The following is a 27,126-nucleotide window of genomic DNA, read 5'->3' as shown; positions in this document are numbered from 1 at the left end:
ACTAACAGATTACTGCAAAAAGAGTATTTCTCATTTATACTAAAAGTACTCTCCTTAAGTCAACATACCTTTCCAGTAATTCTCTACATTCCTGAACATCTCTAGTGCAAAGTGTAAGAAGCATAAGATTAGCATACGCCAGAAGTAAGTCTTTATTGGTTGCTCGCCAGTTACTCTTATCAGATTCCAAACACTTTAAAGATTCCAAATATTCCTATTTTGTAGAAAGAGAAAGTTACAAAATGTTCTCAAACCTTGCAAAATTGATCACTTTATGCCTACAATTCCCTTTGCCCAATTTTATAACATCAGTAAAATTGTATCAATTTTTGCATTATCCTTATAAATAAATCTCAAAAAGACATACAAAATTGTCATAATTATTCTATATACCATCTATTATAAATTGAAATTATCCTGGTAAAAATTTTAGTTTCACAGTTGCTCTATAAAAATGAAAGAAATTTAACTCTTACAGGGCACTACTTAAGTCAAAGGGATAAATGATAATAGTCTACATAGAAATGTAGAAACTCAACAGATTGTACCTACCTTAAGGGTCTCTACAACACACAAATTCCATTCTAAACTTGAACGCAAAGCTATGCTTCTCTCTGCCTCATGACAGTGGGCCACAGCATCCTTCAATCTTTTATTTGACCGATAGAGCTCCACCAATCGGATGTTCACATGCACATCATCAGGTCTTGCATAGAGTTCTGACTGAATCAAGTCAAAAAGTTTATTCCATCCATCTTCACCTTTACAGTCTAAAAGCTGTTCCTAATAAAAAATATATATATAAATTAGAGAAATGCCTGTGCCATTTTAAATATATAATATCTCCTATGAGAATCATTCCAGCCTTAGGAAGTTGCCACAAAAGTACCATCTTACATACCACATTAAGCCCCTTCAGAGTTTTGCTTAAAGCTCGTAAATTAAATCTCAAGCATTTACCGAACAGAAGCATTTGGGATTACCGCAATAGTTCCGATTGCTTATACTCACCTCAGAGACTACCAGTACTACTGCCCAACACCCCTATATACCCGAGTCACTATCAGAACCCCAAGTCTTCCCCAGTCAATGCTCATTAGCAGGGTCTTTATTTTCAAACTGTTCATGCTCATTAAATCAGACTGACTCCCCACACACACCCTCCATGCCTGCTTTGGAATGCCTACTCTTCTACTATCTTTGTAGTCTTCTCAGAGCATACACTTTACTTCCCGGCCTTAACTGAATTAAGTATCATCTCAAGATATTCCCCACCACCTCTCTGTCACAGTAGCATGGTAGTCCACATAAAAGGAAAGCAAGTGGGGTTTTAACCTACTCACTACTCACTGCCACTTCTAAATCATATCTTACCTACACCCTTTGTAAAGAATCCTGGTCCATAAAGGAAATGCTATTCAGCTACTCTACCCATTCCTCCTTGCTAGCAACCAGAACATTCATCTCCCCAACAATTTCATTGGTATTAGCAATTTTAAAACATACAACAGCCTAGCTACTTAGTTCTGTAATCCACATCATCTTCAATGACATTTTCCTACCATCCAGTCTCAGACATTCATCTGCCATTAGCATGTCTTCAAAATCTTTATTTGGTTATACCACTTAGACCACCACACCTCTCTTGTTCTTCTAGCTCACAGGTGGCTCAAGTACTCTCACTACCACATATACTCCTCTAACAAATGAAAAACTTCCTTCAATACAATGGTGTTGTAGTTTGTTAGCTGCCGGAATGCAACACACCAGAGACAGATTGGCTTTTAATAAAAGGGGGTTTATTTTGTTAGTTCTTCAGAGGAAAGGCAGCTAACTTTCCACTGAGGTTCTTTCTTACATGGGAAGGCACAGGATGGTCTCTGCTGGCCTTCTTTCCAGGCCTCTGGGTTCTGACAACTTTCCCTGGGGTGATTTCTGGGCCAAAAATTCTGGGCTGTGCTACATTGCACCTCCAAAGGCCTGGGCTGAGCTGCGAGTGCTGAGATGATGTATGCCGAGCTGTTTGGGCTGTGCTACATTGCGGTCTTTCATTTAAACACCAGCCAATTAAGTCAAACATCCTTCATTGCAGCTGGCACACCTCCTAGCCGACTGCAGATGTAAATTATATCAATTTTTGCATTATCCTTATAAATAAATCTCAAAAAGACATACAAAATTGTATGTATGTATGACATACAAAATTGTATGATGAGGTTCACGTACCATTGGCTCATGGCCACAGCAACAGAACTAGATGCCTTCACCTGGCCAAGTTGACAACTGAATCTAACTACCACAAATGGTATTACCAAGTCTTAACTATTCATCAAAAACCCTCACATGAACATATTTTTCCTTCTTCTCTGTCAAGTTAAGATGCCATAACACTAATAGCTATAATTACTGCTTTCCTGCAAATACCCTCAACCAAATCAACTCTATCTTTCCTTGATGAACCCTATCATGTCCTCTCTGTGGCTATACACTAATAGTTGAACAACTGAGAATAAGAATTTGGGAAATCGCAATCAGGCTAACTGATTCCACTTTCATTATCTCAAACCTCAAACTGATATTGCCCAGAACAAAATACTACCTTACTTTTAACTCACTCACTTGAGAAAGTGAGACATTTATGCAGACATTCCATAAAAAGATTACTTTCTACCTTCCCACTCTCCCCTCAAATTTCCTACACCTTCCTATAACCCTCATTTTTGGCTTATGATTGTGATCCATCCTTCACTAAAAAAAATTGAAGCCATCATACATAAATTTTACCTTGCCATTATCTACTTATACTCATCATTTCCCTCCCTCTGCCTAGCAAAGACTTCCATTAGTGCTGGGTATCCAATTCCCCTCTGTTACCAGTAATATATTCACTCAAACAAATCTCAGAAAACTATTTACCTGAATAAGTTTAAAACTTCGGAGAGATAGTATTATTATGCACACCAGTTATAAATCTTTAGGAACTTCAATTCCAAAAGAAAAGAAAAAGAATCTGATACAAAACACGTTTAGGTTTAGAAGACAGTGGCTTAAAGGGCTATTAAAGGAAATCAGAATGCTTCAGAAGCACCACACCCACTTCTGTTATACTGCAAGGAAAACAATCCCCTACCATCACATATATTCTTTAATGTAACTCTCACCAAATAGACTGGATGGTCACATCCAGTATGAGAATTATGTGTGAGGCTGAACATAAAAATAACATATAAAGAAATCACATGCTTAGACTTAACATTTAGACTGCTTATTACAGTAACAAGCTACTAGTGTTTATCTCTTAGATTTTTCCTAATACTTTAGGTATTAAAACCTGTGCACAACTTCCCTGTCTATTAGGGAAATGCAAATCAAAACCACAATGAGATATCATCTCACACCCACCAGAATGGCCATTATCAATAAAACAGAAAATGACAACTGCTGGAGAGGATGTGGAGAAAGAGGCACACTTATCCACTGTTGGTGGGAATGTCAAATGGTACAATGGCTGTGGAAAGCAGTTTGGCGGTTCCTTAGGAAGCTAAGTATAGAATTGCCATACGACCCAGCAATACCATTGCGAGGTATCTATTCAGAGGACATGAAGGCAAGGACATCAATGTTTATAGCAGCATTATTTACAATTGCCAAGAGATGGAAACAGCCCAAATGTCCATCAACATGTATACAGACGAGTTGCTAAACAAGCTGTAGCATATACGTACAATGGAATATTATGCCACTCTAAGACAAAATAAAGTTATGAAGTATGTTACAACATGGATGGACCTTAAGGACATTATACTGAGTGAGATTAGCCAGAAACAAAAGGACAAATACTGTATGGTCTCACTGACATGAACTGACATTAGTGAATAAACCTGGAAAATTTCATTGATAACAGAAACCATCAGGAGATAGAAATAGGGTAAGATACTGGGTAATTGGAGCTGAAGGGATACAGATTGTCCAACAGGACTGATTGTAAAAACTCAGAAATGGATAGCACAATACTACCTAACTGTAGTACAATTATGTTAAAAAACTGAATGGAGCTGAATGTGAGAATGACACAGGGAGGAGGGCTGGGGGCACAAATGAAATCAGAAAGAAAGACAATAAAGACTGAAATGGTATAATCTAGGAATGCCTAGTGTGTATAATAAGAGTGACTAAATGTACAAATTTAAAAATGTTTTTGCATGAGGAAGAACAAAGGAATGTCATTAATGCAGGGTGTTGAAAATAGATGGCAATTAATATTTAAAAATTTTAACTTATGTGTGAGACTAAAGCAAAAAATATTTGGTACAAAATTTATATTTTGACTAGTGCAATTCCTAATATAACTGATGTGGACCAGCTTAATTAAACACCATAAGTACATGGAACCTTGAGTAGGGTATAAGATTTTGTATGTTTGTCCAGAGTGATGCCCCAATAAATCCCAGAGTGATTTGAACAGTGAGTAAAAAAGCATTTGCAGAGTCCCTTTGGAGGAATGGTGAGAAGGGGGGAAAATTCAACTTCTCCAAGTAGAGAATTCTTGGTATTCTCACAAGCAGTGGGGAGAACCAAAGCAATAGGCTGAGTCCCCAATCTTGGGGCTTGTTCACATGAAACTTAACCCCACAAAGGATAGGTCAAGCCTACCTAAAATTAGGCCTAAGAGTCACCCCCAAGAGAACCTATTTTGTTGCTGATGTGGCCTCTCTCTATCTCCAGCCAACAAAACAAGCAAACTCACCGCCCTCCCCCTGGCTACGTGGGACATGACTCCCAGGGATGTGGACCTTACTGGCAACATGGGACAGAAATCCTAGAATGAGCTGAGACTCAGCATTAAGCGACTGAGAAAACCTTCTTGACCAAAGCGGAAAGAGTGAAATGAGACAAAATAAAGTGTCAATGGCTGAGAGATTCCAAATACAGTTGAGTGGTTATCTCGGTCATTATTCTTACGCATTAAAGAGATATCACCTTATTAGTCAAGATGTAATGGAGAGGCTGGAGGGAACTGCCTGAAAATGCAGAGTTTTGTTCCAGTAGCCATGTTTCTTGAAAATGATTGTATAATGACTGAGCTTTCACAATGTGACTGTGTGGTTGGGAATACCTTCTGTCTGATGCTCCTTTTAACTACTTTATCAACAGATGAGTAAAACACATGGAATAAAAATAAATAATAGGGGGAACAAATGTTAAAATAAATTTAGTAGATTGAAATGCTAGTGATCAATGAAAGGGAGGGATAAGGGATATGGTATGTATGAATTTTTTCTGTTGTCTTTTTATTTCTTTTTCTGAACTGATGCAAATGTTCTAAGAAATGATCATGATGATGAATATGCAACTATGTTGTGATATTGTGAATTACTGATTATATATGTAGAAAGGAATGATCATATGTTAAGAATGTTTGTTTGTTGCTATTTTTTTTAAAAATTTAAAAATTAATTTAAAAAAAGTATTAAAAAACAAACAAACGCTGTGCACAACTGTTCACAGCAAATTGCAATAGCCATGAAGTAGATACAAACAAAAATTCCCTCAATAAGTGAATGAACAAATAAACCGTGGTACATCCATATCATGGAATACTAGTCAACAATTAAAAGGAATAAACTATTGATATACACAAAAACTTTAATGGATGTCAAAGGCATTATGTCAAGTTAAAAAAAAATCTTAAAAGGTCAGATACTGTCTGATTTCATCCTCAAAATGACAAATTTCATCCTCAAAATGACTATTTTAATCAGTAAAGAGTAATAATCAGGATCAATTAATACATTAGCGAACACTTGCTACTATTTTTAGAAATTATCTTTACAATATACTGAAACTGCTTTTTAAACTTTATTTGAAAACCTCACTTCTCAAAACACAATCTTTACATTTTTAGGTAATAGTTATGAGAAAACTCTAGACTGCTATACCCATTAAGCCTTAACTTTGTAAAGGAAAATATTTCAAGGAAACACATACACACATACAAGAATAAGGTTTGCTACTGCAAAGTAATTAAAAATCCAACTATTAGAAAAGGTGCGCCTAACATTTTCTCCAACTGCTCTTAAAATAAGTTTTGTTTTTTTTTTACCTTTAATTTATAAACTGAAGGACTTCCTGGGAAAAGCTTAGCTGCTCTTTCAACCCAATATTTTGCCCTTCCATCAGTAACGTCATTTTTACAAAGCAATTCTGCAATCTTCAACACAAGATCTTTTTGGGTTGGGTTTAATTCCACTGAACGCTAATACCAAAAAAGAAATAAATTAGTAGGATTCTTTAAGTACATACATGCAACAGAGGTTTAAAATTATTACTGTATCTATTAAAAACTGTATTCCTAAATGATAATGTTATTTCAAAATTTATAAATTAAACTTAAATGGTCTTAGAAGTTTTTGGAGTTGAATCAAATAAAAATTACATTAGATAAATTCCAAAACAAAAAACACATAGGGCAGTATTTCTGACCATGCTGGACTTAAAGTTTTAAATTTATATGTTTCTAATTTATCTTCTCTTACAAGTGCTAACCTCTTAATGAAAAACTATAGTATACTTTTGAGCCAAATAATTTTTTACTCTACTGCAAACTGTGTGACTTTATATTACTATGGCAACAATCCCTGTTTTCATGGTGTCCATAAAACAAATATGAACTATTCATTAAATAAATCACTCTGGGCATCATGTGTGCTGGGCTGTGCAATAGCTACATTTTAATCCTTTGCAGTTTACCTTATAACATTCAACAGCTTTGTCAATGTTTTCCTCCACTTCATAAAGAAGACCCAAAAACCTGTGAGCTTTGGGATCCCTTTCTTGCACATTAATATATGTAGATATGTATCTGTTTAAAATAACAAAAATGCAAAAATAAATCATCTTTAAATTATAAAATCTGGAACTGTACTTAAATGCTAACTTAAGAGTATATCTTAAACCAAAGCAAACACTTAATTAATTTATACTGATAGTTTAATTATTTGTTACCACTAATTAAACCAGAACATGTGGCTAACACAAAAGTGCCTAAAGGAAAAAATGGGTAGTACTTAAAACACGCACACATACACATAGAACTGACAATACATTCATTCATTAAATGATATATTTAGCTAATGTTTTTTCTAGTACTACCCTTACATAAAAAATTAATACAAATTATTTTTCTTCCAAATCACATTTCAGTAAAGCTCTAGAGTTCTGCATAAAAATTAGAAATTGATTACAAAACTTTTTACAGCTATTATAATGTGAAATACTAAACAGCAACAATTCCCAAATAGGATGTAAGAATGGTTCTCTTTTATTCGAACCTGAAAAAATTTTAGAAAAAGTGTTTTAAGCCAAACAGTTTCTTGCCTTAGGTATAAACAGGTAGCAAGTGTGGAGAAAATACTCATTTCTAGGCTCATCTTTAACATCAGTCTGAGTGATAAATAACTTTCTTCCAGATCACAGTTAGGAACAAGTATAAAGAACAAATTATTTTTATTTATTTCAAAGTATAACATGAGGTAAGGCACTGACTTTAGAAAACTAAAACATGTTTACAATTTGGTACTTACTTTTTAGCAAGATCATATTCTTTAGCTTCATAGTACAACTTTGCAAAATAGAATCCTTTCATTGATTTCTAAAAAAAAAATAATTGAGTTGTTTTACTTTCTATAAATAAAAATAGCTTGAAATATTTGGAATTTTTTTCCAAAAGGACTAAAAATCTGTCCATACAAGGTTAATGTTAAAACATTTGACTTTTCTTCACTTAAAAAGTAGGATGTATTTTTCTCGCTTTACAGATTAATGAAACCAGGTTTTCTACTTTTCTTAATGTGGAAGCCTAGATAGGAGAGAATAAGAAGTACTTCAGACCCATGAGAGTACTAGGGATTCTCCGGTTCAGCTACTGTTCTCTCTAAAGATATTTACCTGGTAAATCAGTATTTACCATGCTAGGAATTAACAAGGCAGGGTAAAAGTTTAATTCTTCAAGTAATAAACCAAGTCCATACCCTGGCTCTTTATTTCCATAACTCAAGGACGCTGGGATACACCAGATTATGGCATATCTATGTGATTATACAGGCATCAAACATCTTATTTTTGAAGACTACACAAGGACATGAGAAAATCAACATATTGAATTTAAAAAAGGCTACAAAGCAGTATATTTTCAACTGTATGCTTTTGTGTAGATACATATGAAAAATGCTAATTACCTCTGAATTATAAAATTATACTGTGTCTAAGGACTGTCTTAGCTTTCAAATTTTCTATAAAATTTTTATTACTTCTGTATTACCCATAACAGGAAATGTCATTAGACAATGTGAGATCTGCCCAATGATCTCAATGTAAAACTGAAAAATTCAATAAAGCCATGTAGAGACACCTGGAAGATGATAGAATAGGATATGCCAAGGAACAGCTAGAGAAGGGACAGGAAGGCAACTGATAGTGATTCCAGGGTATAAGTGACCTCAGAGGGTCTTCTACACTACATAGTGAGGCTTTGGTTGCAAAAACTGAAGAACTGAGACACAGAACCAGAAACCTTGCAGCTGGTGCAGACAGCCTAACGTGCCCCTTTCCAAACAGCAGCCCAGAGCCCTCAGGAGTACAAGGATGAGGATGCGGCGTGGAAGTGGGCCAAGCCGCATTCCTTGAACTTGCTACCTTCACCAGCACAGTCCGGCAACCCACGACTCACCCCGCGCACCTGAACCCCATCACCTGCCTCCCCTCTCCCTGTGCTCCAAGCACTCCTGACCAGCCACCCCCCACCGTGCATATCCGCCCTATATCCCCACCGCAACCCACTTCTCCTGTACAAGAGCAGTCTTGCCCAGCTCCTCCCGAACCCACCTTCCCCTTGCTGCCCCTGCAAGTGATCACTAGTGCATAAAGGCTGCAGGTGCTTACCTGCATACCCAGGCTACACCCATCCCCAGCCCATAAAGTCACTCAACTCCAACCTGCCGACCCTGAGCTCTACTCAAGTGTACATCAGTTTATGGCCCTCCCAGATCTGCCCATGTGCAAGCCCTCCCATCACACCACCCAGCTCTGGGCATGCGCTGATCTGTGCATCTGGGCCACACCCACAAGCACAATCCTGGCTGCTGCCACTGAGCTCTCGGCATGCACACATAAGGACCCCACACCCTAGACCAGCGCACACCAGGGCCCCACACCCTAGACCCAAGCAGCCACATTCTCCCCATCACAGGGCACCCACACATTTGTACGCTGACATCTTGACCCCTGTACCCCAACCCTCTGCTCCGCAAACCTGCACACTTGTCCCACCCCCGGTACAAGTGTCCTACACCTGGCAGGTATTCCTGTGTGCTTCTGTACTACATAGCCTCTGCTATGCACACTTGCTCCAATCCCGTTCACACCTGTGCATCCACACCAGAGCACTGCCCACTCACGTCCCTCAGCTACTGTGATTTGTGCCTGCCCCAACATACCCCCACATCTGCATCCATGGCCCTCTGGATCAACCCTCGTGCAAGGACACACCTGTGCCATGCCCCACCATGCCAGACCTCTGAGCCACCTATCCTACAACCTGATACCCATGACCCCCATGCTTCACATGCCCACCCACATCCTACCTGCACACCAGCCCATGTGCATCCATACAGCCTCCCTGTATACACCTCTAGGTCCCCCATGCTGTCCCCTGCTCCTGCACTCGAAGGTCTACCTGAGCTACACCATATACCCACAGCCCCTACACCATACCTCTACAACCCCACAACCCGCACTCCATTCCCACAGATACCAGCGTACCATCCCCAACCTGTCCCTATACCTGTACTATAACACATCACTGCACTGTTGTGCTCCACCTGGCACCCCAAATCCTGTGCCACATTCATCCCACAAATAGAAAGCTTTAGGTTACTGAAGGAAATCAACTTATAAAGTAAACCAATCAAGGTATTTACATGCCGCAAAGACAACAGAAGATCAATAAGCATATCAAGATGCAGACAGATATAATCCAACCTAATGACCCAATTAAAATCCTGGAAGACAGAGAAATGTTGGAACAACTAATCAAAGATGTTCATATAACTCTACTAACTAAAATAAATGGGATGGTTAAGACATAAAGGAAATCAAGAAGACACTAGAAAAGCATAAAGAGCAATCTGAAAGAATAAACAGAAAAATAGCAGATATCACAGAGATTAAAGACACTGCAGACTAAATGAAAAATATATGAGAGACACACCACAGCAGATTTGAAGAGGCAGAAGAAAGAATAAGCAAACTAGAGGACAGGACAACTGATTTCAGATACTCAAAACAGCAAATGGCATAAATTATCATTTATCATGATGAATACTTTGGACCTTTCCATTTTTTTCCTTTGAATATGTTTAACATGTTTATGGTTTGGGAAAAAAAACAGCAAAGGCAAAAAAGATGGAAAAAATTGAACTGGATTTCAGGGAAATGATGGACAAAACAAAGCACACAAATGTAAGGATCATTGGTGGCCCAGAAGAAGAGAAAAGGGCTAGGAAGATTGACTGAGGATATAATGGGGGAAAACTCCCCAACCTTTATAAAGGACATAAATATGCAAATCACAGAGGCCCAATAAACTCTAACAGGCCTTCCCCAAGACACATACTAATCAGTCTGTCAAATGATGAAGAGAAGAAGAAAATCCTGAAAGCAGCAAGAGAAAAACAATCTACAACATACGAGGGTAACCACATAAGACAGTTCAGACTACACAACTGGTACTATGGATGCAAGAAGGATCTCCTGAAAGAGAAAGATTTCCAGCCAAAAATTCTGTACCCAGTTAATAAAGGCATGTAAACTTTGGAATAACTGATTCTCTTAGGTTTTCATCATCTAATTAGAGAAAAGATTTTTTCCTAAATTTATAGTTAATTTTAAGGGCAATATACACCTTTTCTGGAAGGAAAAAAAATTGTCACTTAAAATCAATCAATGATAGAGTTGAAATTCCAAAAAGAATTAAACTCACTGGGATGAAACCTTACATTTAAGTACAAACCTGAAATTTGCAAGCTCTGGTACCCACCTGAATTCTGTTTACCTTCGTGCATGGTCTTTTCTAGAAAACTCTTTATTTTTTTAGGAAAATTAAAATACAAATGGATTCTGTATTCATTAAGGCTCACAAAATTTAGCACGTGTTTCATCATTCAACAAGTAATATTCACTGTGCCTACTATTCACCAGGCACTATTCTTGGCATTGAGGAAACAGTAGTAAAACAAAGATTATCTTCACCAATCCTACATTTCAATAGAAATAACCAGCAAATAGATTAACATGAGCACAGGAAAGGGGTGCTATTTTCCAGTATTTCATTAATTATTCATAGTATTTCATTTTAGCAAACTCAACATTTTAACAAGTCTAAAATCAGCATTTATCTCCGAAATGCTATCCTAACACTGTGCCCTGTCAATTGGCAGTTTCTTCTTAGTGACACACAAACAATGGTTTCTTGGATTCTATAAAATAAGACACAGAGTTGTCAGAAGAGGTCTCAACTGCCCCAAAAGAGGGATAGTTGATCAGAAAGTTAAATAAAGTGAAGAAGTGGTTACCTAGGGCAGACTCTACCAGGTACTATAATTTAACTAATTCCATTGTTGACCATTATTTTTATCAGTATGGAAACTTTTCTGACACCTTTTATTTAAAGAAGATTCTATCTTAGTGAAATCCCAGTCAAGGAAAAAGGCTTGAGACAATCAACTGGGAAAGACCCTAGTCAAATACAGTCAAGAAACACAAAAAGCGAAGAATAAGTGGGAGGACCCAGTACAGACACCTTCTACCCAACCTTTTTTACTCCCAAGTGAAAAGGCAGGGCTGAAGTCAATAAGCCAAAGAGCTTGGGACAGTATACTTGTCAAAAGAGTAATATAGGAGACTGCCATTAATTTTCTCCTGCCATGCTGGAGACCAGGGTTCAATTCCCGGTGCCTGTCCATGCAAAAAAAAAAAAAAGAGTTAACACAGATGTACTAAGTCAGTTTCAATGAAAACAGAGAACTCTGGTGGGGAAGAAGGGTAAGGACTCGCTTATCTTGATTTTCAGTTCAAATACAGACACTGATAGTAGGTTCCTTTGATCTTTTGAGTTTTGTGCTGGTTTTAAATGTACCCGTTTTCTTTCCTAATTCAATCTTCTGGGGCTAGATCTATTGTTTAGGACGGGAAACTGACTGGATTGTTTCCATGGAGATGTGACACACCCAATTGTAGGTTGGCCTTTTGAATAGATAGAGATATGACAGTGCCCAATCAAGGTGGGCCTTGATGAGTTTACTGGAGTCCTTTAAAAGGGAGAACATCTTGGAGAAACCTGAGAGTCAACAAGAGACCAGATGTTTGGAGATGCAGAAAGAAAACACTCTGGGGAGGTTGTTTGAAACCAGAAGCCAAAGGACTAGCAGACACCAGCCAGAGAGATGCCTTCCCAGCTGACAGAGCTGTTCTGGGTCCATCAGCTTTTCCTGAGTTAAGATATGCTTTCCTGGATGCCTTAGTTTGGACATTTTTACAGCCTTAGAACTGTAAACTTGTAAGGTAATAAATTCCCTTTTTAAAGCAATTCTACCTCTGGTATAATGCTGTGGTAGTTAGGTTCAGGTGTCAACTTGGCCAGGTGAAGGTGCCTAGTTCTGTTGCTGTGGACATGAGCCAATGGCGTGCGACACTCATCTGTCAATGATTACAACTGCAGTAGGCTAGGGGACATGCCTGCTGCAATGAATGATGTTTGACGTAATTGGCTGGATGCTTAAATGAAACAGCTCAACTGCAGCACAGCCCAAGCAGCTCAGCATACTTTATCTCAGCATTCCAAGCTCAAACCAGGCCTTTGGAGATGTAGAAAGGAATCATGCCGGGGAAAGGTGTTGGAACCCAGAACCCCAGAGAGAAGACCAGCAGAGATTGCCCTGTGCCTTTCTGTATAAGAGAGTACCTCAGATGAAAGTTAGCTGCCTTTCCTCTGAAGACCTATACATTTTTTTTATTAAAAAAATTAACTAACACAACATTTAGAAATCATTCCATTCTACATATGCAATCAGTGATTCTTAATATCATCACATAGATGTATGATCATCATTTCTTAAAACATTTTCATTGATTTAGAAAAAGAAATAGCAAGACAACAGAAAAAGAAATGAACTGATAATAGAGAAAAAAATAAAAATACAAAATACAAAAAATATATAAAAAAACAAAAAAAAACTATAGCTCAGATGCAGCTTCATTCAGTGTTTTAACATAATTACATTACAATTAGGTAGTATTTTGCTGTCCATTTCTGAGTTTTTGTATTCAGTCCTGTTGCACAGTCTGTATCCCTTCAGCTCGAATTACCCATTATCTTACCCTGTTTCTAACTCCTGATGGTCTCTGTTACCAATGACATATTTCAAGTTTATTCTCTAATGTCGGTTCACATCAGTGGGACCATACAGTATTTGTTCTTTAGTTTTTGGCAAGTCTCACTCAGCATAATGTTCTCTAGGTCCATCCATGTTATTACATGCTTCATAAGTTTATCCTGTCTTAAAGCTGCATAATATTCCATCGTATGTATATACCACAGTTTGTTTAGCCACTCATCTGTTGATGGACATTTGGCTGTTTCCATCTCTTTGCAATTGTAAATAATGCTGCTATAAACATTGGTGTGCAAATGTTCGTTTGTGTCTTTGCCCTTAAGTCCTTTGAGTAGATACCTAGCAATGGTATTGCTGGGTCGTATGGCAATTCTATATTCAGCTTTTTGAAGAACCGCCAAACTGCCTTCCACAGTGGTTGCACTATTTGACATTCCCACCAACAGTGGATAAGTGTGCCTCTTTCTCCCCATCCTCTCCAGCACTTGTCATTTTTGTTTTGTTGATAATGGCCATTCTGGTGGGTATGAGATGATATCTCATTGTGGTTTTGATTTGCATTTCTCTAATGGCCAGGGACATTGAGCATTTTGGCCATTTGTATTTCCTCTTCTGAGAGGTGTCTGTTCAAGTCTTTTTCCCATTTTGTAATTGGGTTGGCTGTCTTTTTGTTGTTGTTGAGTTGAACAATCTCTTTATAAATTCTGGATACTAGACCTTTATCTGATATGTCGTTTCCAAATATTGTCTCCTATTGTGTAGGCTGTCTTTCTACTTTCTTGATGAAGTTCTTTGAAGCACAAAAGTGTTTAATTTTGAGGAGCTCCCATTTATTTATTTCTTTCTTCAGTGCTCTTGCTTTAGGTTTAAGGTCCATAAAACCGCCTCCAATTGTAAGTTTCATAAGATATCTCCCTACATTTTCCTCTGTTTTATGGTCTTAGACCTAATGTTTAGATCTTTGATCCATTTTGAGTTAACTTTTGTATAGGGTGTGAGATACGGGTCCTCTTTCATTCTTTTGCATATGGATATCCAGTTCTCTAGGAACCATTTATTGAAGAGACTGTTCTGTTCCAGGTGAGTTGGCTTGACTGCCTTATCAAAGATCAAATTGTCCATAGATGAGAGGGTCTATATCTGAGCACTCTATTTGATTCCATTGGTCGATATATCTATCTTTATGCCTATACCATGCTGTTTTGACCACTGTGGCTTCATAATATGCCTTAAAGTCCGGTAGAGTGAGATCTCCAGCTTCGTTTTTTTTTTCCTCAAGATACTTTAAGCAATTCAGGGCACCCTGCCCTTCCAGATAAATTTGCTTATTGGTTTTTCTATTTCTGAAAAATAAGTTGTTGGGATTTTGATTGGTATTGTATTGAATCTGTAAATCAATTTAGGTAGGATTGACATCTTAACTATATTTAGTCTTCCAATCCATGAACACGGTATGCCCTTCCATCTATTTAGGTCTTCTGTGATTTATTTTAATAGTTTTTTGTAGATTCTTTGTATAGGTCTTTTGTCTCTTTAGTTAAATTTATTTCGAAGTATTTTATTCTTTTAGTTACAATTTTAAATGGAATTCGTTTCTTGATTTCCCCCTCAGCTTGTTCATTGCTAGTGTATAGAAACAATACAGATTTTTGAATGTTGATCTTGTAACCTGCTACTTTGCTGTACTCATTTATTAGCTCTAGTAGTTTTGTTGTGGATTTTTCCGGGTTTTCGACGTATAGTATCATATCGTCTGCAAACAGTGATAGTTTTACTTCTTCCTTTTCAATTTTGATGCCTTGTATTTCTTTTTCTTGTCTAATTGCTCTGGCTAGAACCTCCAACACAATGTTGAATAATAGTGGTGATAATGGACATCCTTGTCTTGTTCCTGATCTTAGGGGGAAAGTTTTCAATTTTTCCCCATTGAGGATGATATTAGCTGTGGGTTTTTCATATATTCCCTCTATCATTTTAAGGAAGCTCCCTTGTATTCCTATCCTTTGAAGTGTTTTCAACAGGAAAGGATGTTGAATCTTGTCAAATGCTTTCTCTGCATCAATTGAGATGATCATGTGATTTTTCTGCTTTGATTTGTTGATACGGTGCATTACATTAATTGATTTTCTTATGTTGAACCATCCTTGCATACCTGGGATGAATCCTACTTGATCATGATGTATAATTCTTTTAATGTGTTGCTAGATTCGATTTGCTAGAATTTTGTTGAGGATTTTTGCATCTATATTCATTAGAGAGATTGGCCTGTAGTTTTCTTTTTTTGTAATATCTTTGCCTGGTTTTGGTATGAGGGTGATGTTGGCTTCATAGAATGAATTAGGCAGCTTTCCCTCCACTTCAATTTTTTTGAAGAGTTTGAGCAGGGTTGGTACTAATTCTTTCTGGAATGTTTGGTAGAATTCACATGTGAAGCCGTCTGGTCCTGGACTTTTTTTTTTTAGGAAGCTTTTGAATGACTGATTCCATTTCTTTACTTGTGATTGCTTTGTTGAGGTCATCTATTTCTTCTTGAGTCAAAGTTGGTTGTTCATGCTTTTTTAGGAACTTGTCCATTTCATCTACGTTGTTGTATTTATTAGCGTAAAGTTGTTCATAGTATCCTGTTATTACCTCCTTTATTTCTGTGAGTTCAGTGGTTATGTCTCCTCTTCTATTTCTGATCTTATTTATTTGCGTCCTCTCTCTTCTTTTTGTCAATCTTGCTAAGGGCCCATCAATCTTGTTGATTTTCTCATAGAACCAACTTCTGGTCTTATTGATTTTCTCTATTGTTTTCATGTCCTCAATTTCATTTATTTCTGCTCTAATCTTTGTTATTTCTTTCCTTTTGCTTGCTTTGCGGTTAGTTTGCTGTTCTTTCTCCAGTTCTTCCAAGTGGACAGTTAATTCCTGAATTTTTGCCTTTTCTTCTTTTCTGACAAGTGGACAGTTAATTCCTGAATTTTTGCCTCTTCTTCTTTTCTGATATAGGCATTTAGGGCTATAAATTTCCCTCTTAGCACTGCCTTTGCTGCGTCCCATAGGTTTTGATATGTTGTGTTTTCATTTTCATTTGCCTCGAGATATTTACTGATTTCTCTTGTAATTTTTCCTTGACCCACTGGTTGTTTAAGAGTGTGTTGTTCAGCCTTCACATATTTGTGAATTTTCTGGCACTCTGCCTATTATTGATTTCCAACTTCATTCTTTTATGATCTGAGAAAGTGTTGTGTATGATTTCAATCTTTTTAAATTTGTTGAGACTTGCTTTGTGACCCAGCATATGGTCTATCTTTGAGAATGATCCATGAGCACTTGAGAAGAAGGTGTATCCTGCTGTTGTGGGATGTAATGTCCTATAAATGTCTGTTAAGTCTAGCTCATTTATTGTAATATTCAAATTCTCTGTTTCTTTATTGATCCTCTGTCTAGATGTTCTGTCCATTGATGAGAATGGGGAATTGAAGTCTCTAACTATTATGGTAGATGTGTCTATTTCCCTTTTCAGTGTTTGCAGTGTATTCCTCACGTATTTTGGGGCACTCTGATTCGGGCGTAAATATTTATGATTGTTATGTCTTCTTGTTTAATTGTTCCTTCTATTAGTAGATAGTATCCTTCTTTGTCTCTTTTAACTGTTTTACATTTGAAGTAATTTGTTGGATATTAGTATAGCTACTCCTGCTCTTTTCTGGTTGTTATTTGCATGAAATATCTTTTCCCAACCTTTCACTTTCAACCTATGTTTATCTTTGGGTCTAAGATGTGTTTCCTGTAGACAGCATATAGAAGGATCCTGTTTTTTAATCCATTCTGCCAGTCTATGTCTTTTGATTGGGGAATTCAGTCCGTTAACATTTAGTGTTATTACTGTTTGGGTAATACTTTCCTCTACCATTTTGCCTTTTGTATTATATATATCATATCTGATTTTCCTTCTTTCTACACTCTTTTCCATACCTCTCTCTTCTGTCTTTTCGTATCTGACTCTAGTGCTCCCTTTAGTATTTCTTGCAGAGCTAGTCTCTTGGTCACAAATTCTCTCAGTGACTTTTTGTCTGAAAATGTTTTAATTTCTCCCTCATTTTTGAAGGACAATTTTGCTGGATACAGAAGTCTTGGTTGGCAGTTTTTCTCTTTTAGTAATTTAAATATATTATCCCACTGTCTTCTTGCCTCCATGGTTTCTGCTGAGAAATCTACACATAGTCTTATTGGGTTTCCCTTGTATGTGATGGATTGTTTTTCTCTTGCTGCTTTCAAGATCCTCTCTTTCTCTTTGACCTCTGACGTTCTAACTAGTAAGTGTCTTGGAGAACGCCTATTTGGGTCTATTCTCTTTGGGGCGCGCTGCACTTCTTGGATCTGTAATTTTAGGTCTTTCATAAGAGTTGGGAAATTTTCAGTGATAATTTCTTCCATTAGTTTTTCTCCTCCTTTTCCCTTCTCTTCTCCTTCTGGGACACCCACAACACGTATATTTGTGCTCTTCATATTATCATTCAATTCCCTGAGCCCCTGCTCAAATTTTTCCATTCTTTTCCCTATAGTTTCTGTTTCTTTTTGGATTTCAGATGTTCCATCCTCCAGTTCACTAATTCTAGCCTCTGTCTCTTGAAATCTACCATTGTAGGTTTCCATTGTTTTTTTCATCTCTTCTACTGTATCTTTCATTCCCATAAGTTCTGTGATTTGTTTTTTCAGACTTTCCATTTCTTCTTTTTGTTCATCCCATGCCTTCTTCATGTCCTCCCTCAACTTATTGATTTGGTTTTTGAAGAGGTCTTCCATTTCTGTTCGTATATTCAGAATTAGTTGTCTCAGCTCCTGTATCTCATTTGAGCTATTGGTTTGTTCCTTTGACTGGACCAAAACTTCAATTTTCCTGGTGTGATTTTTATTTTTTGCTGGCATCTGGGCATTTAATCAGATTTCCCTGAGTGTGGGACCCAGCAGGTTGAAAGACTTTCCTGTGAAGTCTCTGGGCTCTGTTTTTTATCCTGCCCAGTATGTGGTGCTTGCCTGTCTGCAGATCCCACCAGCAAAAGATGTTGTGGCTCCTTTAACTTTGGAAGACTTTCGCTGCTGGGTGTGTGGTGGAGACAGAGAGAAGGTTGCAGGTTGGTTTTAATGACTTCAAATTGTGAAGTCCTGGGATCTGAATTCCTTGAGAGAGGGATTCCACCTGAGTTGCGTTTCACCCCTCCCGCAAGGAAGGTTCAGGTGGTAGAGAGCCCTGAAAGCAGCCTGTTTCTGCGTTTGGGGCAGTCGCAACCTGTGTAATCCCAGCGCTGAACCCAGAGGCAACCAAGCCTCTGCAGAAACAGCCGCAGAAGGCTCTGTTTTGTCCCCTTTCCTCTTTCTCAGCCCAATAGGCGACTTCTGCCTTGATCAGTTTTGCCTGAGCTGAGGGTCTATTTTTAGTAGTCAGAAGTTGTTCATTAATGCCACTATTGGTGTTAGGTTGGACTCAGTCTCTACTACTGTTGGAGACTCTTTCCTTTCCATCCGGGAAGCCACGTGTGTGGGAGGGGTTCCGGTCACTGGCCGCCGCGGCTTGGGGAACTGCCGATTCGAGGCTCCCAACCGGCCCGGGAAGCTGCGCATGTGGGAAGGGCTCCAGTCACCAGCTGCTGCAGCTTGGGGAACCACCGATCCGAGGCTCCCAGCCGGCCCAGGAAGCCGCGCATGGTGGAGGGGCGCCGGCCGCCGCAGTTTGGGGAACCGCTGATCTGAGGCTCCCAGCCAGCCTGGGAAGCCGCGTGTGTGGGAGGGGCTCTGGTCGCTGGCCGCCGTGGCTTGGGGAACTGCCGAGCCGAGGCTCCCAGCCGGCCCGGGAAGCCGCCTGTGTGGGAGGGGCTCTGGTCACCGGCCGCCGTGGCTTGAAGAACCACTGATCCGAGTCTCTCAGCCGGACCGGGAAAGAGGGAGGGAAGGGGGCCGGCCGCCAGCCGCCACGGCCCGGGGAAGCGCGCACCGCTCGGGGACCTCACCGCAGTGGAGTCTTGTAGCCGGTCTAGCTGTTCCAGACTGGGGTACAGTGTGTGTCTGGTCTCTGTCGTGGCTCCGGGAGCTGTTCTGTACTGTTTCTAGTTATTTAGTAGTTGTTCTGGGGGAGGAACTAAGATGCGCGCACCTTACTAAGCCGCCATCTTCTCTGGAAGTCGACCTATACATTTTTAACTAAATAAATCCCCTTTTATTAAAAGCCAATCCATCTCTGGAGTGTTGTACTCCGGCAGCCTTAGCAAACTAAAACAATTGTATTCTGGCAGCTTTAACAAATACAGATTTTGGAAGCAGAGAGTGCTGCTGTGGTTTGCAAATGCCAATCATGTTGGAATGGCATGATGCAAATGCCAAACATGTTGGAATGGTAAGGGGATCTTGACAGAGCAGGCCTAGACTACTTTGAAGAGACTGGTGGTAGAAATGTGGACTATAATGATACTTCCGATGAGGCTGCAGACAGAAGGATGAACGTGCCATTGCAAACTGGAAGGCAGGCAATCTCTGTGTATGGAAGGCAGAATTTGAGAGTGATGAACTTGGATAGTTAGCTGAAGAGATTTCCAAACTAAATGTGGAAAGTACAGTCTGACCAAATGAAAACTGACCTCTTAGATATAAAGAAAACAGAGACTCATAGTCTGGAAAATTCTGGGCTCCCAGAAAGTGTCCCCAGATGTTAGTGCTCCATATGAGAATTTAAACAGCCATTTCAGGTGAAGCCAGAATTGGAGATGGATTTATCCAGAAAGGATATGTGGAAAGTCCTACTGTCTGATGGTTATGATCCCTGCATATTGCATAGAAAACCGACAAGCGTGTTGCAGGATCTGTATACATGGAACCACTGCCATTCTGGACTAAAAGAGACAAACTGAAGGGAAAATGACTTCAGGGGCAGAGCATGGAAGTTAAGGCCAGAAGCCAAGGCCAGGAGAGTTGTTCTGCTTTGTTGTTCAGTAAGAGTTTTGGTGCTCCAGGCCTCAGAGTGAGTGAAGCACACAGACTGGGGATTTGGGGAGGCTGGAGATGCAGAAAGAAAACATCCCCAGGGAAGCTATCGAAATCAGAAGCCAAAAGACCAGCAGCCACCAGTCACATGCCTTCCCAGCTGATAGAGGTGTTCTGGACCCACGAGCCTCTTACGCAAGGCATCTTTTCCTGGATGCCTTAGTCTAGACATTTTTATGGCCTTAGAACTGTAAACTTGTAATATAATAAATTCCCTTTTAAAAAGCCATTCTATTTCTGGTATACTGCATTCCAGCAGCTTTAAAAACCAATACAAGTTTTAAATAGGAGGTTTCAGAAAAGCTACCAAACTGACAGCCAAGCATTGAAAGAGACCTCACTTTCTAATCTTCAGTGTTGGCTCTTTCTAACCTTATAAAGCAAAATCCACCTATGTCTGCTCACCAACAGACAATATGAACTGGATAGTTTTACTTTACTGATGATAAGTGATTTCCACAGTAAGCCTCCTCAGTACAAGAGGAAATAAAGATTCAGATATCCGATGTATGAGCTTGGCTGAGGAGTTACTGAGTCAAAGCAACATCATTGAGATTCTTACTGAACACTGATAAGAATCCCTATAGTCAGAACGGAGTTTTGGTTGGCTTTGGAAAAGTGGCTCCCCCGATATCCTCCCTAACTGAACTATCTAGGTAGGCCCCTCAATTACTATTTATCACAGCAGCCTACTTATTTCCTCCACAGCATTTATCCAACTCATAATTTTTGTTGTTTTGTTTTTATTTGGACATATACTCACATGTACAAGACAGTTACAAAAATAATACAAACCCCATATAGAGGATTCCAGCAGACTCCCTACTCCCCAGATAACAAGATCCATCAATTTTAGTTTCCTGCCACATTTGTTGTATCATTCTTTCTATCCATTTGTCTACCTATCTATTATCAGCTTAATGTTTTTAAGGTTCATCACCTTGCAGCATTTCTCAGAACTTCGTTTCTTCTTATAGCAGAATAAAGTTACACTTGGTGGATACACCACATTTTGCTTATACATTCATCTGTTTATGATCAGATGGGTAATTTCTTCTTTTTGGCTATCATGAATATTGCTGCTAAGAACAGTGATGTGCATGAATCTGTCTGAGACTCTATTTTCATTTTCTATGGAACATAACTGGGAGTGGAATTTCTGGGGCATATAATAACTCTATATTTCACTTTAATTTAAAAAAATTATTCAATTTTAATTCTGGTAAAAATATATAACATAAAAATCATTTTACCTACATTTTAAGCGGACAATTTTTGTACATTAAATATACTGTCAATACCATGTAACTATCACTACTATCTATTTACAGACTATTTATATCAACTCAAACAGAAATTCTTACTCTTCTAATAACTCCCCATTTCCCCCACCCCTACCCCTGGTAACCACTATTTTGCTTCCTGTCTCTATGAATTTGTTTATTCCAAGTATTTAATATAAAAGAAATCAAACAATATTTGTCATTTTGTGTCTGGCTTATTTCACTCAAAATGACGCATAATTATTTTATTGTTTTTCATCATCCATCCTTAAAAAACATAGGCTCCTCTAGGGCACAGCCCCTGTGGCCTGCTCACCATTGTGGAGCCTGGAACACTTAGCAAATGGTAGATACTCAACATTTATTTAAATACACATAAATCTGTGTATCTATACAACTTCCTTGTGATAAATTCTTAAAAATTAAATACTAATCCAAAAGAATATAAATATTTGAAGCTTTTATTACCGAATTTGCCTATATAAAGTTAACATTTCTGGGCAGGTCATGGTGGCTCAGAAGGCAGAGTTCTCACCTGCCATGCCGGAGACCCGGGTTCAATTCCCGGTACCTGCCCATGCAAAAAGAAAAAAAAAGTTAACATTTCTTCCACTTAATATTCGAGTGCCTAAATCAGAATATATACAATCTTCAAAACTGATTTTTTTCATTTCTCCTATCTTTGCTAATTTGCTAAGCAGAAGTACCACTGAATCAACCTGGCATTCCTCTGATTACTAACATTTTTTAATAAGCACACTGAAATAACACACACTATAGATTCTCTATTAGCATACTTCAGTGGTTCCCAATTTTTAGGGAGCAAAGAAAAGACTGTCTAGACTGATTTCTAAGAGCTCTTAACCACACTGATATTTGTTTTTTTTTTTTTGTATTTGTTTGCAGTTTGTCTCACTGCTTAATGAATTTGCAAAACAAGACTTCAATTTTTTTTATGTAGCAAAAACAACCTTTTTTGCTGTTTACTGCTTTTTATATATGTTAAGAAAGGCCTTTCTGACTGAGTCCCATGAAATATTCACCTTTCAGTTTCTCTAAAATTACCTTTAAATGTGAAACTTACTTTGATAAATAATGTAGGCAAGAGCTCATTTTATTTTTTTTATAAATCATTAACCAACTTTATTATTCAAGAAACATTTATTCAATAATATCTTCAAGAAACATCTATTAAATAATCTCTGCTGATTTGAAATGCCACTTAAGAATGCCACCTAATTCTTATGTAATGGCATCTTATCTCAATAAAGCTCCTTCCTCCTCCCCACCTACCAATTCTCAGCAAAAGGTTAGCCTCTTGACACTGTTGTAAATTAATTTTTTAGTCACAAAGCAATACATGCTATAGTTAAAATTTTTTAAAATACAGAGCAAAAAAGTAATTTCATATTCTTACATCATATTATGTCCTCTATTAAAAAGCAAGTACACTAAATAACTTCCAAAAATCTTGACTGACAAAGTGAAGGAAGAGATAATATGGAAATGGATAGTTATTTAGGATGAAAAAGAGCATGGATGTGCTTTCAAACTAAGGAAAAACAGCCCACTGAGAAGCTGAAGATAAAGGAGAGAGAAAAGGGGAATGATGAAATAAGGGTAAAGAAAACAAAAAGGGATAAGAACAATAACAGGTGGCAGGGGTTGCCTTGAACAAGAAAGATATGGATGGGAAAAAAAGAGGAACACGAGCTTGTGGTTTATATACAGTGGCCTCAATTTTGCCAGTGAAGAGGTAAGACAGTCTGCTGAACAAAACATGCCGAGTCTAACCAAGCAATGAAGATCTGCAACAGTAACTGCAGGGAAAAGGTGAAAAAGGTGGTCAAGGAAAAGAAAATGGAATGTGGAATGGGGAACCCAGATGACGTTGGATATTTAGTGGTACCAATTTTTAAAAGTTATGCTTCAGAAATGAAAAGATGTAAAATTACCCAAGCTCCTCAGAAGCACTATTTATATAAATTTTTATAACCAAAAGTCTAATAGGAACTAGGCAACACAGTAACTATCTAATAAAACAAGTACTAGTAAGCTTCTTTGATTGTATTTTCTTACATAGTTTTGACTCTGGAATTAGTAAATGTTTTACAAAGTACAAACAAAACTTAATTAAAAAAAGAAAGCTTAAAAAAACTTTTTAAAAAACTGTAATTTCATGTCAAAACAGTAACAAAAACACAGAAAATGATCCTAAGTGGTCTTAGTATGACAGTATTTTGATTGTACATCTTTATCAGGATATATAAGAATCGGGTTCAAAGAGCAACCTTTCTCCATGAACTCACAAATTTAAAAGAGGAAGAACAGGACACACACACAAAAAACAAGAACACATCAGTCAAGATGACATCAAAAGGAACAGAGCTTTTTTTCCCCTTTTTAATTTAAAATAGAGATAAGATTCTCACCAGGTACAGCATCAACAGTTAGTCGAAATACAATTCTACTGTCAACTATTTTATTAACAAGGATTATTTTAGTTAAGATAATTAACCAGTTATTAAATACTAACTCAAAGAAGCACAGAATTTGGGGGAAACTTCTGTCTTCAACCTACATACTTTTCAAAGGAACTGAATGAAGCTTAGGGCGATTAAATGCCTTATTTAAGGATACATAAGAAAGAACAAAACCAACATCAACTAGGTGGACAATCCTTGATTCAGTCAGTGCTTCCTTGCATGACACCTGATGCCACTGTAAGGAAATACCTGAACTCACTTAAGCTACTAGCTATGAAGAACTGATGTGGGTTGAAAACAGTAACAGTCAAACACAGAGAGATGCTACACTACCCAGAGGGATATCACATATCCTCATCCTGCAAAATAAGCTGACTACCTCCCTCCTCCCACCCTAACCCCCCACAAATGCAGTAGCAAATGGGTTTGTTCTCAATATAAGCTAATTTAACCCCTAACCTATGGAGTACCAATAAGGTTGAGGGCAAGGAATGTACAAGAGGATAAGAAAAAGCCTAGTACTAAACTGTGCAGTCTAAACCCCATCTCCTAGAAGATAAAGTTGAGGAAATCTCTCAAAAAGTAGAACACTGGAAAACATGAGGTCCAACATGCATTTAATAGGAATATCAGAGAGGAAATTAACAAAGAAAAGAGAAATCCTCAAAGACATAATACAAGACAATTTTCCCAGAACAGAAGGAAAGGAGTTTTCCAATTAAAAGGAAACTTCCAGAAAACCTGTATACTATCAAGAATAAGAATCACATCAGACATCTAACATTACAAGTCATTAGAAGAAGAAAACATGAACAAAGAACTAAAAGAAATTTCAAAAATGACAGATGAACACAAAGATAACAGAGAGGTGGAAATTATGAAAAGGAACCAAAAAAGAGCCCAACGGCACAGTAAAAGAAATTAAATATTCCTTGGAGGGGTTCAATAGCATATTACGACTGGAAGAAGAATCAGTGAACTCGAAAATAAGACAATCAAAATCATCCAGTATGAGGGGCAGATAGAAAAAAGAACAGAGCCTGAAGAACCTAGAGACCACCACCAAGCAAACCAATACACGTACAGTGGGAGTCCCAGAAGGGGAAGAAAGGAGCAGAGTGAATATTCAAAGAAATAATGACAGAAACTTACCAAATGTAATGAAAGACACAAAGAAGACACTCAACAAACTCCAACAGACTCATCCCATGATATGTTGTAATTAAACTGTTGAACGCCAAATATAAAAACAGAATCCAAGAGAAAATGAACGTGTCAACCTAATAAGATAAGTGCCAATTTCTCAACAGAAACCATGGAGGCAAGAAGGTAACAGAATGACATCTTTCAAGTTCTGAAAGCAAAAAAGGATTCTATATTCAGCAAAGCTGTTTTTCAAAAGTGAGAGAAGAGCATAAGATACTTCCAGATAAAACCTAAGGGAGTTTGTTTCCACTAGACTGGCCCTATAAGAAATACTAAACCCAGTCTGCAGGTGGAAAGGAAAGGACAATAGCGTGAAGCCACATGAAGATACAAATGGCTCTGGTGAGGGCAGTGACATGAGTAAATATAAATGCTAGTACCATTTGTAACTCCACTTTTTACTTCCTACAGGAGCTAAAAGGCAAATGCATAAAATGTCATGAGAAATCAGCAGTTTGGACTCATAAAGGCGGGGGGACTGAGAAGTATAGTAACATAGTGTACACTAATGGAGTTAAGTTGGTATCTAAGCAAACAAGATTATTATAGATTTTCTATGTTAAATTTAAGTCCTGTGGCAACTACAAAAAAAGTATCAGAGAACATGAAAATTCACACAGCCAGAAATTAGAATACAGGTTGCCAGGGTGGGAGATAAATGGAATGGGAGTTGATGCACAATAGGTTAAGGGCTTCTGTTTAGAGAGATGGGAAAGTTTTAGTAACGTAATGCGGTAAAGGCACTGCAATAATGTGAATGTGATTAATCCTAGCCAATGTTCAAATGTGACAAAATTTAAAATTGGTGGGTAAGAGTATCTGGGAAATAGGAGTATATCAGAGTTCCCTTTATGGAGTTCGTATTATTTATGTTAACTGTTCTCTTAGGTTTGAAAGTATTTAAAAATAAAAAGTTAAAAAAAAAAAAAAGGATACTCTTCAAGGGTAAGAGATATGTGACCACAATAATAAATCCTTAAAACTGTGCACCACCCTTATTTTATTTGATGAAAAAGTCAGGTAGCTGAAAGAACATTCCCTATGTCATTCTAACTTCTGTCTAGACTAGTCATTCTTTTGGGAGCCAGGGTCCCCATAGATAATCTGATCAATGCTCTAAATCTGCTTTAAAAAAAAAAATCATATTCATCCACAGCTGCGAATCTCCCTGGCAATGTGGGATATGACTCCCAGGGATGAGCCTGGCCCTGGATGGTGGAATGGACAATGCCTTTCTGACCAAAAGGGCTTAAATGTAACAAAATAAAATAGCAGTGGATAAGAGGGTTCAAACAGAGCCCAGAGACATTCTGCAGACTACTCTTATGCAAGCTTCAGCTAGGTATTGCTAATTACCAAGATGTGCCAAGCCCCAACCAACATCATTCCTGTTAAGCCTAAAGAACACCCAGGGCTCTATCTGAGATCCTACAAAAGTTGCACACAGTAAGTTTACTTTTCAGAAATCTAAAAACTTCGTATGGTTCCTTGGTCAGATAAATTCTGAAACCCAGAGATGCCATTTCTCCAAGAACATCAACCCATTACATCCCCCATCCCACGCTGTCGACACCCCTTTTCAAGACGAAAAAAGTTAGAATGGCATAACCCAAATACCCCTAAACATTGGGGGGAGAAGGATCAAAGGAGGAGTTATAACAGAAAAGTTAGAATTTAACAAAT

The 27,126-nt window shown here is 38.0% G+C and overlaps 1 protein-coding gene across 2 annotated transcripts in view; it reads right to left on the bottom strand.

Annotated features, from left to right (window-relative positions):
• LOC143661385 (E3 SUMO-protein ligase RanBP2) overlaps positions 1-27,126 on the bottom strand; it is a 94,239-nt gene that overhangs the window by 65,368 nt on the left and 1,745 nt on the right. For both annotated transcript variants that reach the window (XM_077134939.1, XM_077134940.1), the window contains exons 2-6: positions 7,584-7,651; positions 6,751-6,862; positions 6,104-6,256; positions 553-783; positions 69-214 (exon numbers count right to left, since the gene is read on the bottom strand). In XM_077134939.1, the coding sequence (XP_076991054.1) occupies positions 69-214; positions 553-783; positions 6,104-6,256; positions 6,751-6,862; positions 7,584-7,651 (710 nt within the window). The remainder of the gene's footprint in view (positions 1-68; positions 215-552; positions 784-6,103; positions 6,257-6,750; positions 6,863-7,583; positions 7,652-27,126) is intronic.

This window comes from Tamandua tetradactyla, chromosome 17 (assembly GCF_023851605.1).
Source record: "Tamandua tetradactyla isolate mTamTet1 chromosome 17, mTamTet1.pri, whole genome shotgun sequence".
Lineage (NCBI taxonomy): Eukaryota > Metazoa > Chordata > Mammalia > Pilosa > Myrmecophagidae > Tamandua > Tamandua tetradactyla.
Note: the sequence above shows the minus strand (reverse complement) of the source record. Positions and strands in the feature narration are given on the sequence as shown.